Consider the following 13,960-nt stretch of genomic DNA (forward strand, 5'->3'; position numbering starts at 1 on the left):
TGGTAATCCTTACAGAAACTGAGCAGTTCATGGTTTCATCAGAGCTTGGACAGGAGAACCTCTGTACACAGCTGAATTCCAGCACTAAAGAAAGCCAAGATACATCGGTTACAGTGACATATTATAGCTACCATGTACAGTGGTACCTCATGTTACGTACTGTCCTCCTTACGAATCCTTCGGGTTACGCGCTCTGCTGACCCGGAAGTAGATGTCCCTTGTTGTGACCTTTGCCTCGGGATGCAAGCAGAAATTGTGCTCCGGTGGCGCGGCAGCAGCGAGGGGCGCCATTAGCGAAAGCTCGCCACATGTTATGAGCGGTTTCCGGTTACGAACGGGCCTCTGGAATGGATTAAGTTCGCAACCAGAGGTACCACTGTACCCAAATAGGTGGGGATAAAAACCCCTTTTCAGAACAATTGCCAAGCGTTTTCACTACATCAAAACCATCTTTTCAAAGACATTCCACCGTTATAGGGCAGAAGGCAGCTTGTGATTTCAAGTATGCTTATTGTTACAGAAATTAGTTCAAATTAAAGTTGTTCAATGTTACAAATATAATGCATAAATGTATCCTTTCGACTTGACAGCTCAGGAAACTTTAACAATTATATAAAATCAACTCCTTTGCCAGTTTCCTCCATTTCAACACTATTTTGCCCTTGGAAAAATGACTCTTTTCCCTGCCACCTCCCCAAGCATGAGGACATGTATCCACACTTCCTACCCCAGGAAGTGACCAGAGGTGACAACTGCTGAGCTGATTGCTGGCCAAGGAAAGCCTAATCCCATCACCAGACTTGCCAAGGGGTCCAGACATGCAAAGGAAGTTCTATTGTACTTTGGGTGGTAGGACTCAGAGGTGTTTGCCTATGCTAATCTTATACCTGGGTCTTGCCCTGACATGCCTGCTTATGCTAATCTTGTATCAAAGACTTGTCTGGACATGTTTGCCAAGGTTAAACTAGTGTAACCCCTGTCTACCCCTCCCCTTTTGTGACATGCCAGTGATGTAGCAATGATGTAGCGCGAACTGTATTCTGGATATGGTAGGAAAGTTTTCAAAGTCATTGTCACCCCATTCCGCTTTGAACCTGTTGCACAATAAACTTTGGTTTAAAGCTATTTGCTCTGGTTGGTGGCTGGACTCCTTCCTTTATTCCGCAGGGACCGACAGGCTCTGCCCGACAAGCTGGGTGACTTTGCAGCCTCGCACCTAGATTTTTCTGTAACACTTATACTGCAGGAAATGCCACTATTTTAGGACAAACTTTGGTATATTGGACATGAATGCACTTTTAAAAAATCCTGAAAATCTGTAGCCAGCTGAGTTGGGATTGTACGCAAGGATGCCAACAGGGTTTTTCCAGGGCCTGGTACACTGCATGTGATGTGAGGCCCCTGCACACACCCCAAAATCTATTGGCGAGACCTGCTGCTTATTAACTTTGCACCAGCCCTGCGAGGTAGGCTAGGCCAAGATAAAAGAGGGAAGGAGAGGATAATGTATACAACCTTGGGCTCCTGAGTAGAACAGCAAGATACATATTTGTATCACAGATCATGTAATACAATGCTTTAACTACTACATTTCATAGTCTTCATACTCACAGCAAAATGGCAAAACAAAAAATGTTTGTCAACCCCAATAAATAAAAAGCAGAAAATGTTCTTAAGTATGTGTAGTTTCACAACTTCAGTGTCTAAACTACCAGCTCTCAGCATATTTTACTTCACAGGGCAGTTGTGAAAATAAAAATGGGGAAGTGGAAGACAATGCACACATTCTTGAGCTCGCGGGGGGGGGGGGGGATCAGTATACAAATACTACAACCACCAGCAACAAATAGTCAAAGCATGTGCAGCTTCACAATTCTCAACAAAACACATACGCACGGAACATTTTGACAACCCGATTTAAAAAATATACTAGTAGTATCCTGTTAAAGCCCACAGGAAACCTAACTTGCAGTTGTAAGGAGCTTGTAGATTTTATTGTTGAATTTACTAATTAATTTTGTTTATGTTTTATGGTTACTGTATATTAATAAAGAGCAGCCCAGTAATGGCTGTTGGGGACATGGAACATCAGGGGCAGGGAGGCAGGAAACTGCAATATCACCATTATTTTCTCATTTATTCCAAGGGAACTCTTTCGAAGTGAAACATACCAAAGCTAGTCAATGCTGTTTTATATTGTAATGGCAGAACATTTTTTGCTGACGGGTTGTGTGGAAGCCCTACAGCTTGCACTTGTGACATGAGCATGCACACATGGCTGCCAAAGACCTTGGGGGGCAGCGCTTTATTCAGAAATATTGGGGGAGCCCTAGCTCCCCCCCCAGCACCTATGTCTCCTGGTACGTAGTAAGGTCAAAGGTAAGTTAAGATTTATAGTACTGCATTCAAAAGAGGAGTGGCACCAAACCCAAGAATTCATATAGCAATGAACATGACCATTCAAAATAATTATTGTTTTTCTTTATTGTTTTAGATTTACTCCACCGTTCAACCCATCAATTTACTCTGGAGACCTTCAGAATACACCCATGTTGTCCCTTAGAGCATATCCCCAAAAAGTGAATTTTGTACTTTCTCTATCCAGAGTAGTAATTCAAGCTTATTCCTCTCCCAACTAAAGAGGTAGCTAGTCATCACCTGAAGCTGAACTTTCCATGTTCCTGGTTTATCTGACCAAACCTAGGAGCTCTTCAAGAGAGTCCATTGTGTACTGAGCAACAGGCCACAAGGAAAACTTTTAACACCACTTGTTAAGAGTTCCAGTGTGCAATACTAAAAACATTTGTTTTCACTCATGATCTGGGAGAAGCTCCTTCCTGAAGTACATCATCCATTTCCTTTGAGATGTTTTCAGTGACGCTGAGCCTGGTCCTCCTAAAAAGAAAAAAGAACATGGTTGTACTTCTGAGAGGAAAACAAAACCGCACCTCATATGCTTATATCACCATTAACATTGGAGGCTGAAACTTATGAGAAAAACTAACCAATAAACTGAAGCCGACACAAGGGCAAATAGAAGAAGCCTTCACCCCAGTATGGCTCCCCTTTATCACATACACATCCCAACAAGACAATGACAAGAATCCACCAATAGCATACGACTCAATCTGGCTAACCTGATTCAAAAATACACACACACACACACCCCGCTCACTCACAAAACCAAATCTCACTACAGCCACCCAAAGACAACCAACCACACCCTAGGCTAACCCCAACCTCTCTCCCCACCAAGGAAACACAACGAGCAAATAGTAAGGGAATCCAGACAAGTGACGCTGACACAAAACCCCACACATACACTAAGTAGAAGAATAGAAACATAACCACTCCACCCCACCCACCATTTTCCCTCTCGTCCCCTCTTTTCTTCCTAACCTAACATTGTATGTAACACTAATGTCTCACAACAAATGAAACCAAACTGTAGAAAACACAGCTTGAAAAAAGAGATAACGCACGTGTTTTTATACACTAAGAAATCTTTAATAAAAATACGGTTAAAAAAACAAACAAACATTGTAGGCTGAAGCCAATCCACAGTCAGTCCTAGATGAAGAGCAGATCCACCCTGGCTCAGTAGCAGAGTTAATAATTAAAACCTAACAGCACTGGTTCCTTACCATTCTGCCAGCTTCTGTTCATACAGCTCCCATTGCTCTCGTTTTCTTCTCTCAATCAAGGTTTCGCCAGCAAATGTTTGCATTGATATCAGTAATGCTCCAGCAGGTACACTGCAAGATGATGACACATTTAGCCATATGGAGAACTTTATTACTTATAAACAATGGGGGGCTAGTCACTCGGCCAGTAGTTGCATCTGTGCCTTCTCTTATTCGTCCATTTTCTTTTTTAAAGCTATAGTATATGTGGCTGTTGTTAATTCTGCTGTCTGGTCTTTGACCACAATAAAGATTGATTGAAGCCTTTTTTTAAAGCAGTTGCAAAATAGGAGCTCAATTCTACTGTCAACCACAAATAGAGAACATTCCATCTTCCTTTAGTCTTTTTTAAATTAAACATTATTGCCCATACCCAGCATGCAACACACATCAAAACTATTGATGTAGAAGAGGTGAAGAAAAGTGTCCCAAATCTGGAAAGGGAATCCATCATTCTTAACTGTTATTGTTTTGTGCTCATAATTAGAAAACATAATTCTATGTGGGTCTTCTCCATTAAACTAATTCCCTAAATATTGACCCTGTGTAAACTAAACATTTACTCCAACCCACCTCCAAGAAGAAAAGAAATGATAAGAAATGATGGGCTGAAAAAGCTGACTGAGGACAAAAGGACAATGGATCCTCCAAATTAATAACTGACCCACCACAGCAATCAATACATTTGTGTGTGTTTTTAAATCAGCACCTCTGCCCATTTAAACATTACTAGACAGGCAAATAAAAATCAATTTCTGTTTAAGAAGAATGCAGAAAAACTAAGTGGGAAATTGGAAGAAAAATAGTCACCTTCTGCAATAAGAGAAAAAACAGACGAGGTCTAAGGCTAGAAGGAAGTTTGCAGGAAATCCTGTCAAGATTCAAAAACTGCCTTGTAATGACACCTGCAGACTATCACACCCAACAAAAGGAAGCAATTCTGGTTCCTAGTGCATCTGTGTGTACATGTTCTGTACATCTATGAGCAACCTACCCCAGCAACGTCCCAAAAAGGCTCCCGCCAACCAAACCTCTCAAGCCCAAGTGCATTCTGAACAAGGCTCCTGTACAACCTAGAAATAAGAAAAATAATAGAATCAGACCACACACAAGAGATTTGCAAGAAGTCTCAGCTACAATGAAAAAGCTTTTTTGTCATTCCTTCTGCCTTCCCTTTTCCTGTCCTGCCCTGTAAAACTAGACTCTGCTCCAGGACTACACGCTAAAGATTCAGCTACGGGCAGCTCCAAATATTATTATTTTTTTTGGGGGGGGCAACAGTATTTCCTGCAGCAAATATGTACAGGCACTGTACGCATATCTTAAAAAACTTGTGCACGTGTTTGTTACGTCCGCACTTAAAAGTGTATGCTGCAGCAACTATTTCATTTTAGAACACAATATGAGAAGTCTATGTTGTCAGCACAACTTAGAAACCAGTCTGTCTTCAAAGTTTCAACTGATTTTATAGGTTTTTGTTTATGCTTATTATCATTATTCATTGATTTATTGCCCACACTTCATTCTAACGTCCCAGGGTAGCTCACAACAATTTTAAATGCAACATGAAAACCCAATTAAAACAAGTTACAATAAAGGATCCTAAAAATGTATATCTCAAGTGTCATGGACCAGCATAAAGAGGTACCAAATTACAATAGCTGAGCGCTGTAAGGAATCATACCAATTACCATCTATGGGGGAAATAATCTACCAGTCATTTGTCAGGCATAAGCAGCTGTGGCCAACAAAACATTCAAGTTAGAACTGTTATGGCTCCCATTTGTGAAAGGAAAGTTGGTACTTTTTTCTAGGTATAAGCAACCAGCAGGAGCTGCTGCCTTCATCCATGCAGTGTTCGGGTAATGTGATGCTCCCTTATGAATTAGAAGAATTCCTTATTCCATTTGTGGAGCCAGAAGCTGGGAATGCTGACAAGTCATAAACTACTAGTTTCAATAATATGCAGAAATGCATTAAAACGGGTCAGTTCTGGGGCTTTCACAAAAGAGAAAAGATGTTGATAAAACAAAGACCTATCCCACATAATTATTTTCTTACGTACTGACCAAAGATATCTAGGAAGAGAATTTCATGTTGTCATGATAGCTTTACAAAAATGGGTCTGAAAAAAAACAGACAGACAAGGTGCCAAGTGGAATCTGCAAGAGGTTGACAATGTACCTTTAAAAGGGTGCAGCCTCCAATAATTTCAGCGAGGTTTATGTAGGACTCAGTACAAACTCAGCTGAAACCAAAGGAGATTACAAAGCAGGATATGGTGAACTGTTCCTTTAGATTTTTTTCAGTTATTATATATTTTTAAAAATCTGGATGTGTCGGTTCAATAGGGCCATTTTTATGTCAGAGGACTATAGCAGTTTCACAGCAGACAGCTTACTCCGACAGAAAAATTAGGGCAGGGATTAAGTTTCTCTTTTAAGTGTTTTTAATTATAAGATTTAATTTCTGCATGTACAAAAATACAAATTTGTATCCACTTATAGCACTTTTCAGAACTAGCAAAAAATGGCTTCTCTCAATATAAGATTAATTTAGTAGCAAAATCTGACAATGAAAGAGAAACTGAGAAGATGCCTCTCCTTTGCTGGCTTCCCAATTCTCCATTCATATTTAACATGACTGACAGCACAATCCTTTACATATCTACTCAGAAGTAAGTCCCCTTGAGTTCAGGGGAACTTACTACCAAGTAACTGGGAATAGGATTGTAGCCTAAATTATTTACTAATCCTCTAATATTATAATTCTTTAAGAACCTTTCCTTTCACCAAAGAACCACTATAGCTTGCACAATATTAATGCTGTCATCATAAGCATACACATTTGGAAATGAGTTTTTCTGAAATCAGCAGGACAGAAATGCCAATCCCAAAGATCTGCCTGGTTTAAAAAAAATCATTTTAAGTAACAAAATGTATTTTTGAATTTGATCGGGGTCAAAAAGTGAAGATTAATAGACCAAGAAGCAGGACTCTTGAGCTCTGAAACTAATTTTCTCTAATCAACTGTTCTGCCTAATCCAAACAGAACATTCAAATATCATTGCCTCACCTCCTGCAACGGCAAAGTGACTGAGGGCGTTTTTATCACGGTATGCAGACGTAGCAGTGCTCACTGTGCTGTGAGAAAAACAAGGATTAATAAGGAAAACTGCCCAATGAAAGAAAAAGACTTTTATTTCTGGTGGTCCAAACAGTGGCCTGTAGTTCTTGACTAAAAGTTTTGCTAACTCTTCCCATTTTAGATGATACGGTGAGTATTTAGAATCATTTCACGTGTGACTTTTTCTACACAGGACAAAGTTTACATGCAACATACAGGAAAAATATACACTTCCCAATCCATATATTTATGGCAAAAAGGTGAAACACATACTTCACAAGTGATAGCACGCATGTTTTTTTCTACTAATGGAAACTAGAGAAAAAATAATGTACAAAGCAGGCTGTAATTTGGATACTGAGTACAGTATGCCATTTCAAGTTCAAGGACAATTTCAATTACCTGAGGTAAGAGTTTTAAATAATTGGAGTTTTAATTATAAATGACAGACTAAAAAAATAAGTAAAATAAAGCCTATCCCTGGATCTTATATAAAACAGTCATTACAGCTTAAAAATATACAATCACTAACAGGACATTAATAGGCTACATTCCATACATGCAAGCTTTCTCTACATACCCTCTCCCATCCTCTGTCCAGGAAGCATTCATACATTTCAACCAAGGAAAAAGCTTGGGAGGGATTATGGTCTGAGGAGGGTCATAAGGGTTGAAGCCCAGAGCTCCGCAGTCAGACCCTGGTCCCACTCCAGATATAAATAGAAAAATAGACAGTTTTTCACCAGTTGCCTGAGAGTTCTTATTAGCTGGTCTGCTATGATGTTACAGAATGACTATAGACCTTCTGAGGAGAAGCAACCACAGCTCTCAATATGCCAACATAGCTTTTTTTGATAGAACAGAAATGGTTGGTTTGCCTTATGCAAGTCCTAATGATTGGCTGGGGGTAGATAAGCTGTTTTTACAAGACTCTACACCATCTGAGGGTGATGATGGTCAGAAGGAAAGGACACAAGGAGAGGTTCTATTTAAACTGTCTCATCTTGCAAGTTAACTGCTCACAGGTATGACAATGGTAACATTTTAGAACAGTTATTGTACATTAACTGCCTCCTCCAACCAAGATTAAGCATACTCACTTGAATATTGCCACAAAGGCAGCGACTCTCCAGCCCCAACGCCAACCGTAACGGATGAAGCCCCTGGTTGCTGCACGATGTGCATTTCGCTAGCAAAAAAGTTACAAAAGTTTAAAGACATTGTCAGGCCACACTACCAATTTTTATTACGCCCCAAATGACATTTTATATGTACCATTCCTGAGGTTAATGAGAAAAGGAGACCTACTAGTAAGGTATCTTACATAGGGGCTAAAATATTTGCTTAGAAGCAGAAAGAATCAAAGAAGTCCAGTATCTCCCATTTCACACAATTTACCGTATTTTTCGCTCTATTGGACGCACCAGACCATAGGACGCACCGGCCCATAGGAGGGGGAGAACAGGGAAAAAAATTTTTTTCCTTGTTCTCCCCCTGTAAAACAAGGTGCGTTCAAGGTGCATTCACCCGAGCCTGTGGAGCTGGCGGTGGGGGGAAGCAGCGCTCAAAGATCCCCAGCCTCAAAGATCCCCGAAGCCTTTGGAGCGCAGCGCCCTGCTGCCCTGCAGAGGCTTTGCGCGCAGCCGTCCCCAAGCTAGAAGAGCGAGACGGAGCCCTCCGTCTAGCTGTTCTGGCTTGGAAACAGCCTCGCTAGCCTCTGCAGGAGAGCGGGGTGAACGCACCCCGCTTTCCTGGAGAGGCTTTGCGCGTAGCCGTCCCCAAGCCAGAACAGCGAGACGGAGCCCTCCTTGGGGACAGCCTCGCTAGCCTCTGCAGGAGAGCGGGGTGAACGCACCCCGCTTTCCTGGAGAGGCTTTGCGCGCAGCTGTCCCCAAGCCAGAACAGCGAGACGGAGGGCTCCGTCTCGCTGTTCTGGCTTGGGGACAGCCTTGCTAGCCTCTGCAGGAGAGCGGGGTGAAGGCACCCCGCTGCCCTGGAGAGGCTTTGCGCCCAGCCGTCCCCAAGCTAGAACAGCAAGACGGAGCCCTCCGCAGCGCTCCGTCTCCCTGTTCTGCCTTTCGGCTTAGCGGCGCAGCCTGCATTCGCTCTATAGGACGCACACACATTTCCCCTTAATTTTTGCAGGGGAAAAAGTGCGTCCTATAGAGCGAAAAATACGGTAGTTATTTATTTTGCTTCTGCATGCACATCCCCACATGTGCCTTTATAGTCTGGATTCTGAACTAGACCCTTGCACCAGAAACAATTCAGCAGGCTTTACTGTTGACAAAACTATGAACCGCTCAGCTCATTTGTACATGCACATAGCTTGCTTTTTTATTTATGGATTTTTCAGTGCTCATCTCAGAACTAAACATTTTAATTGCCTTCAGTGATATTATCCAGACTATTGACCCAGGCAATATGGAAATGCTGGCTGTGATCCTCAATCTAGCCCCATCAAGTCCAGTTTCTTGTTGTCACAGTGGCCAACCCAATCTTTATGGAAAGCCCGCAGGCAGAACATAAGCACAATGGCACATTCCCACATGTTCCACTGTATGTTCCTGCTATTCACAGGTACACCAACTCACAAGACTGGAGGCAGTATGCAGCCAACATGACTAGTAGCCATCGACAGCTTTATTATTGATGAATAATCCCCTTGTAAAGCCACATAACCTGGCAGCTACTACTACATCTTCTGGCAGCAAATACCATCCTTAACTATGTGGTGTGTGAAGGAGCACTTCCTTTTGTCCTAAATATTCCAGCATTCAGCTTCATCAGATGATCACAGGTTCTAGCATTATATGAAAACTTATTTCTACTGTAATCAGTTTTTCCATACCAAGTACACACCTTTATCATGCCTTGCACTTTCTCTTAACTAAAAAGCCCATAACATCATAACATTTCTCTCAGGTGAATTGTCCCAGCTTCTTGATAGATTTGGTTGCCCTTCCCAAGCTCTACACCACCTTTTTGAAGTGCAAGTGACAAGTGTCCATAGCACTCCTAGTGTGCTCACTTAAGGAGATTTGTGTAGCGGCATTATTGAGAAGACTGATTTGATGTGTGCTCTACCATGCCAGGTATTTGTCCGTACCGCAGCATCCAAGCGATTGTGGAAAATTTCTCCTTGGCTCTGCTCAATGTACCGTCTCTTGGCGTTTATAAAACCGGGTACCCCGCCATAGACCAGGCCGACAATGCCCCCGCAAAACGTTGCTTTGATGATATTGACCGTTTCTTCAGGATACCGATTCAGCTCGCTGCGGGAGAAAATGCTTCGATGAGAACTCAAGTCTTCAGGACATAAAAAGCCCCCTTCACGTTTCAGAAATCCCGAACCCCCACCATGCAACACCAGCGTTAAATGAAGCCACATTATCAACAGAGGCTGAAAGTGAGGCTCGAGACAACTCAACTCGGCATGCGAGTGGGCTTTTAACAGGGCTTTTGCCTTCGCGTCCATTCCCAGCCCCGCGCCTGGCTGCAAGGAGACGGGGGCGCCTGCCGCTTCCCGGGACACCCTCGCATTCTTGCAAAACAAAACCCTCGGGCTTACTCTCGCCGGAAGAGCTCCCGGACACGCTCCCAGCCCGAGCCCGAGCCCGGCGGCTCCGGCCTGCTCAAAGCCCTGGGCTGCCCCGCGGCCAGCGCGGGAGAAGAGGCAGCCGAGACTCGGACCGGCCCCTGCAGCGGCGGCGGCGGAGGCGGAGGCAGAGGCTCCATCGCCAAACAGCCGAGCGCTCTCCCCCAGAACCCGCTTCCCAGGACCTTCCCTCGAGGACTCAGCTGTGCCGGAAGTGGGCCAAGGAGGAGCGCGCCGCCCTGGCGCCTTGGAGGACGCACCGCAGGCAACTCCCGGCTGGAAAGCATTTCCGTTCCACCCGCCGCCCCCACCACCAACACCCGGCCAGTGGGTTATTATGCGAAGCGGGAGGCGGTGCGAGCTCGGGGGAGGGAGGGGTTGATTCCTGCCACTGCGCAATCCTGACCAGCTGCTTTGCAGGAAGCGCCGTGCATGCTCTGTTGCACCTCCTCTGCCCCTATTGTCGATGGAGTGGAAAGGATTTGGGGTTTTAAAAAGAGCGTGGTGGCAAGATATTAATATTGGGGCAAGACAAGCGGAAATTCCCTTTTTTGCACGGCTGTTGAGGCTCAAGAGCCCTGTCTATTTTTGCAGACGACTTATTTGCTCTGGCTTTTTTTTTTAAAAAAAAAAAAGCGGAACGATATACGTCCACTGCTGTATGTATTCCTCCCCTCTGACGAAGCCTATCAAGGCAAAGCTAGTAAGATTTAACGCTTCCAGCTATATTTTAAAAGCACTGCTACTGGAGACTACAGTGCAAACTTGCTCCAAATTCTGTTGAGGAACTTAAAGCAAGTTTCTTTTAACTGTACTAAGAGTAAATATGTAATGCAATCCTATGCACGTTTGATCAAAAATAAGTTCCATCATGTCCAGTGATACCCGCTGTCAGCAGCAGTTGTACTTAAAGTTACCTTAGTTTTCATCACTGAGCGAAGTCAATCTTTCATGCTCTTATCCGGAACGGAAAAGAAAACACATTTGTGACAGAATCAAAATACAAGTAGTTCATTGCTTGTTATATCATGTAGGGCAGAACATCTGTCGGTTGCCCAGGTTCTTTGTTGTCACAATGCTTTTAAAAAATCGAATTTCAGTATTAATTCAGCCATCAAAACAGGTTTTTCTTTTTTAATCCAAAAGATCATTTAAAGATGAGTTTTAGAACATACCAGATTAATTCCCTTCACTGAAGATAAATTTAGGGTTTTGTCTCATTTTTTAACATTCTTCATCCTCTTTCCTATCTAGCACAATAATGCCACATAGTTTGATTTTCTGAGTTAATTCTTCCATGTCTGGTCCCTCTTCCTTAAACAGCATCTGCAAATTTGTTTTAGCGTCATGCTGTTTTTTTCTTCTTCCCCATCATCTATAAGCTCAGTGAGGAAGGTAATGAGGAATACTATGCAGCACCAGTTTCCAATATCTACAATACACGCACGCCATACTCAGGAGACATAACCAGTAATTAATATAGCATTCTGCGGCATGTGAAATTTTCTCTCACCGCCTCTCAGTGAGTACAGGCCTATATAGCAGTGATCCAGGGTTGCGGAGGATCAAAAACCTGTTACTATTTCTGCAGCACATATAAGAGTATTGTGTAATTATTGTATATTGCACACTGTATACTCCTAGGTTGTATAGGAACATGGCTGTGACTATTTATTTCAGCCCTGTGAAATACATTAGGCCCAAGGCCAGGACCAAAACATCTTAAGGACTACTTCTCTACATATGAACCTACCCAGATCCTGTGATTACCATCTAAGGCCCTTCTTTGTGTGCCTCCTCCATGAAAGGTTCAGAGCATGGCAACTCAGGAATGGGCCTTTTCGGAGGTGGCTCCCTGTTTGTGGAATGCTCTCCCTAGGGAGGTTCGGCTGGCGCCTTCATTATACACCTTTAGGTGCCACACAAAAACATTTCTCTTCAATCAGGCCTTTGGCTGATTAACATCTTATACCCCTTTTTAATGTGTTTATAGGAGGATGTGGGAAGGGGGACGGTTATTGGTTTGTGGGTTTTTTCTTGTTTTTATGATGTATTTTGTATTTTAATATTGTGAAACGCCCTGAGATCTCCAGATGAAGGATGGTACACTTAAAAAAAACCAAGTTAAATAAAAAGTTGAGCTTCATAGCTGAGTGGGGATTTGAACCTAGGTCTCTCCAGCACTAGTTCAGCACTCTTAACCACTATACCACACTATCATGAAGGGGCCTTGCACTTCTGAATTTGCAAGTACACTACTGCTGAACAGACACTGTTGATTTATGCAAAGTGAACTATGAGATCATTTGCCAGAAACTCGGACTATATTTGAGATATGAGGGATGGGACACACAACTTGGCTGTGCACTTCTCAAGCTATTTCCATGTGGATGTGGAATGGCTTAACTACCATCTTTTGCAGGGCTGCCATTTGCTCCATAGCACTGCAAGCTTTCTCATTCCTCCCCAGATTTTGCAGCGACATGGAAATAAGTCCTTGAATAGAAGTGGCAAGGTGGCTTTTCACAAACAAGAGTGAAGGAAGAAGCTGTGCTGGTCTTTTTCCTCTCTCTAGCTAATAGCAGCTTTGGGGAAGTAGCTCAGATCAGGAAAAGAGTAAAACCTGTGTCTTTAGAATCACTTCCCCAATCATCAAAGGGGCTACGTCAGGCTGTTAATTAGTAATAAGAAGAAAAGCAGGGGAGTGAGAGTTTCTGACCATAGATCTCCCACATACTGTCTAGCTTTGCCTCACTCAGTCATGAACTCTATAAAGCTGGGTTGGTCAGCATTTCTCAGCCTAGCCTAGGGAAGTTTTTAATGTTTGAAGTTTCACAGTGGTACCTCGGGTTACAAACACTTTGGGTTACAGACTCCACTAACCCGTAAGTAGTACCTCAGGTTAAGAACTTTGCCCCAGGATGAGAACAGAAATTGTGCGGTGGCAGTGAAAGGCCCCATTAGCTAAAGTGGTACCTAAGGTTAAGAACAATTTCAGGTTAAGAACGGACCTCCAAAACGAATTAAGTTCGTAACCAGAGGTGCCACTGTATTCTGTTTTTAGTGTTCTGTTGGGAGCCGCCCAGAGTGGCTAGGAAAACCCAGCCAGATGGGTGGGGTATAAATAATAAAAAATATTATTATTATTATTATTATTAGTTGTGTAATCATTCATTTTAATGATTATTTTGAATTGCTTTAAAAAGTTTTTCATATTGCTGTGTACCACATTGATGTTTTGCAAGAGGGCAATGTATAAAGACTCGGAGTTTGCAAAGAAATATTGTCCAAACGCTATACAGATCACATTATTAAATGTTGCATCCATGATGATTCATGAAATGATTCACTCACCAGTAAGAAACTACAGCCCGCTCCATAGGATTAATCTGGTGTTAAATGGTGAGTCAGTTAAACATCATGGAACATCAGTTCCCTTTTCAAAAGGATTTCACCACAAAGCAACACTAGAATTCAGTAGAACTTTGGCCTCCCACATATCTGAACACTTCTGGAAAAATCAACTTTCCATGATATTAAAGAAAATTCCAGA

General features: G+C 42.7%; 1 protein-coding gene across 2 annotated transcripts; it reads right to left on the bottom strand.

Moving 5' to 3' along the window:
• Window positions 1-2,466: 2,466 nt before the first annotated feature.
• TIMMDC1 (translocase of inner mitochondrial membrane domain containing 1) lies at window positions 2,467-10,609 on the bottom strand. Of its 2 annotated transcripts, none has more exons than XM_083439301.1 (7): window positions 10,381-10,609; window positions 9,919-10,084; window positions 7,910-7,998; window positions 6,759-6,826; window positions 4,678-4,756; window positions 3,645-3,755; window positions 2,467-2,895 (listed from the first exon to the last, which is right to left on the bottom strand). In XM_083439301.1, the coding sequence occupies exons 1-7, from the start codon at window positions 10,545-10,547 to the stop codon at window positions 2,814-2,816; spliced, it is 762 nt and encodes a 253-aa protein (XP_083295427.1). In that variant the 5' UTR covers window positions 10,548-10,609; the 3' UTR covers window positions 2,467-2,813. The 2 variants fall into 2 exon arrangements, with proteins under 2 accessions (XP_083295427.1, XP_083295428.1); XM_083439302.1 differs by lacking the exon at window positions 10,381-10,609 and adding an exon at window positions 10,241-10,352.
• Window positions 10,610-13,960: the final 3,351 nt, after the last annotated feature.

Source organism: Podarcis tiliguerta, assembly GCF_965153285.1.
Source record: "Podarcis tiliguerta genome assembly, chromosome: 4".
Taxonomy (NCBI): domain Eukaryota; kingdom Metazoa; phylum Chordata; class Lepidosauria; order Squamata; family Lacertidae; genus Podarcis; species Podarcis tiliguerta.

Excerpts from the sequence above, each read along its gene's own strand:
- TIMMDC1 (XM_083439301.1), bottom strand. The coding sequence starts at position 10,547 with ATGGAGCCTCTGCCTCCGCCTCCGCCGCCGCCGCTGCAGGGGCCGGTC. Across the intron at positions 6,827-7,909 it reads GCCTTTGTGGCAATATTCAA|CACAGTGAGCACTGCTACGT; the intron begins GTGAGTATGCTT and ends TTTTTCTCACAG. Across the intron at positions 3,756-4,677 it reads CTTTTTGGGACGTTGCTGGG|TGTACCTGCTGGAGCATTAC; the intron begins GTAGGTTGCTCA and ends ATCATCTTGCAG.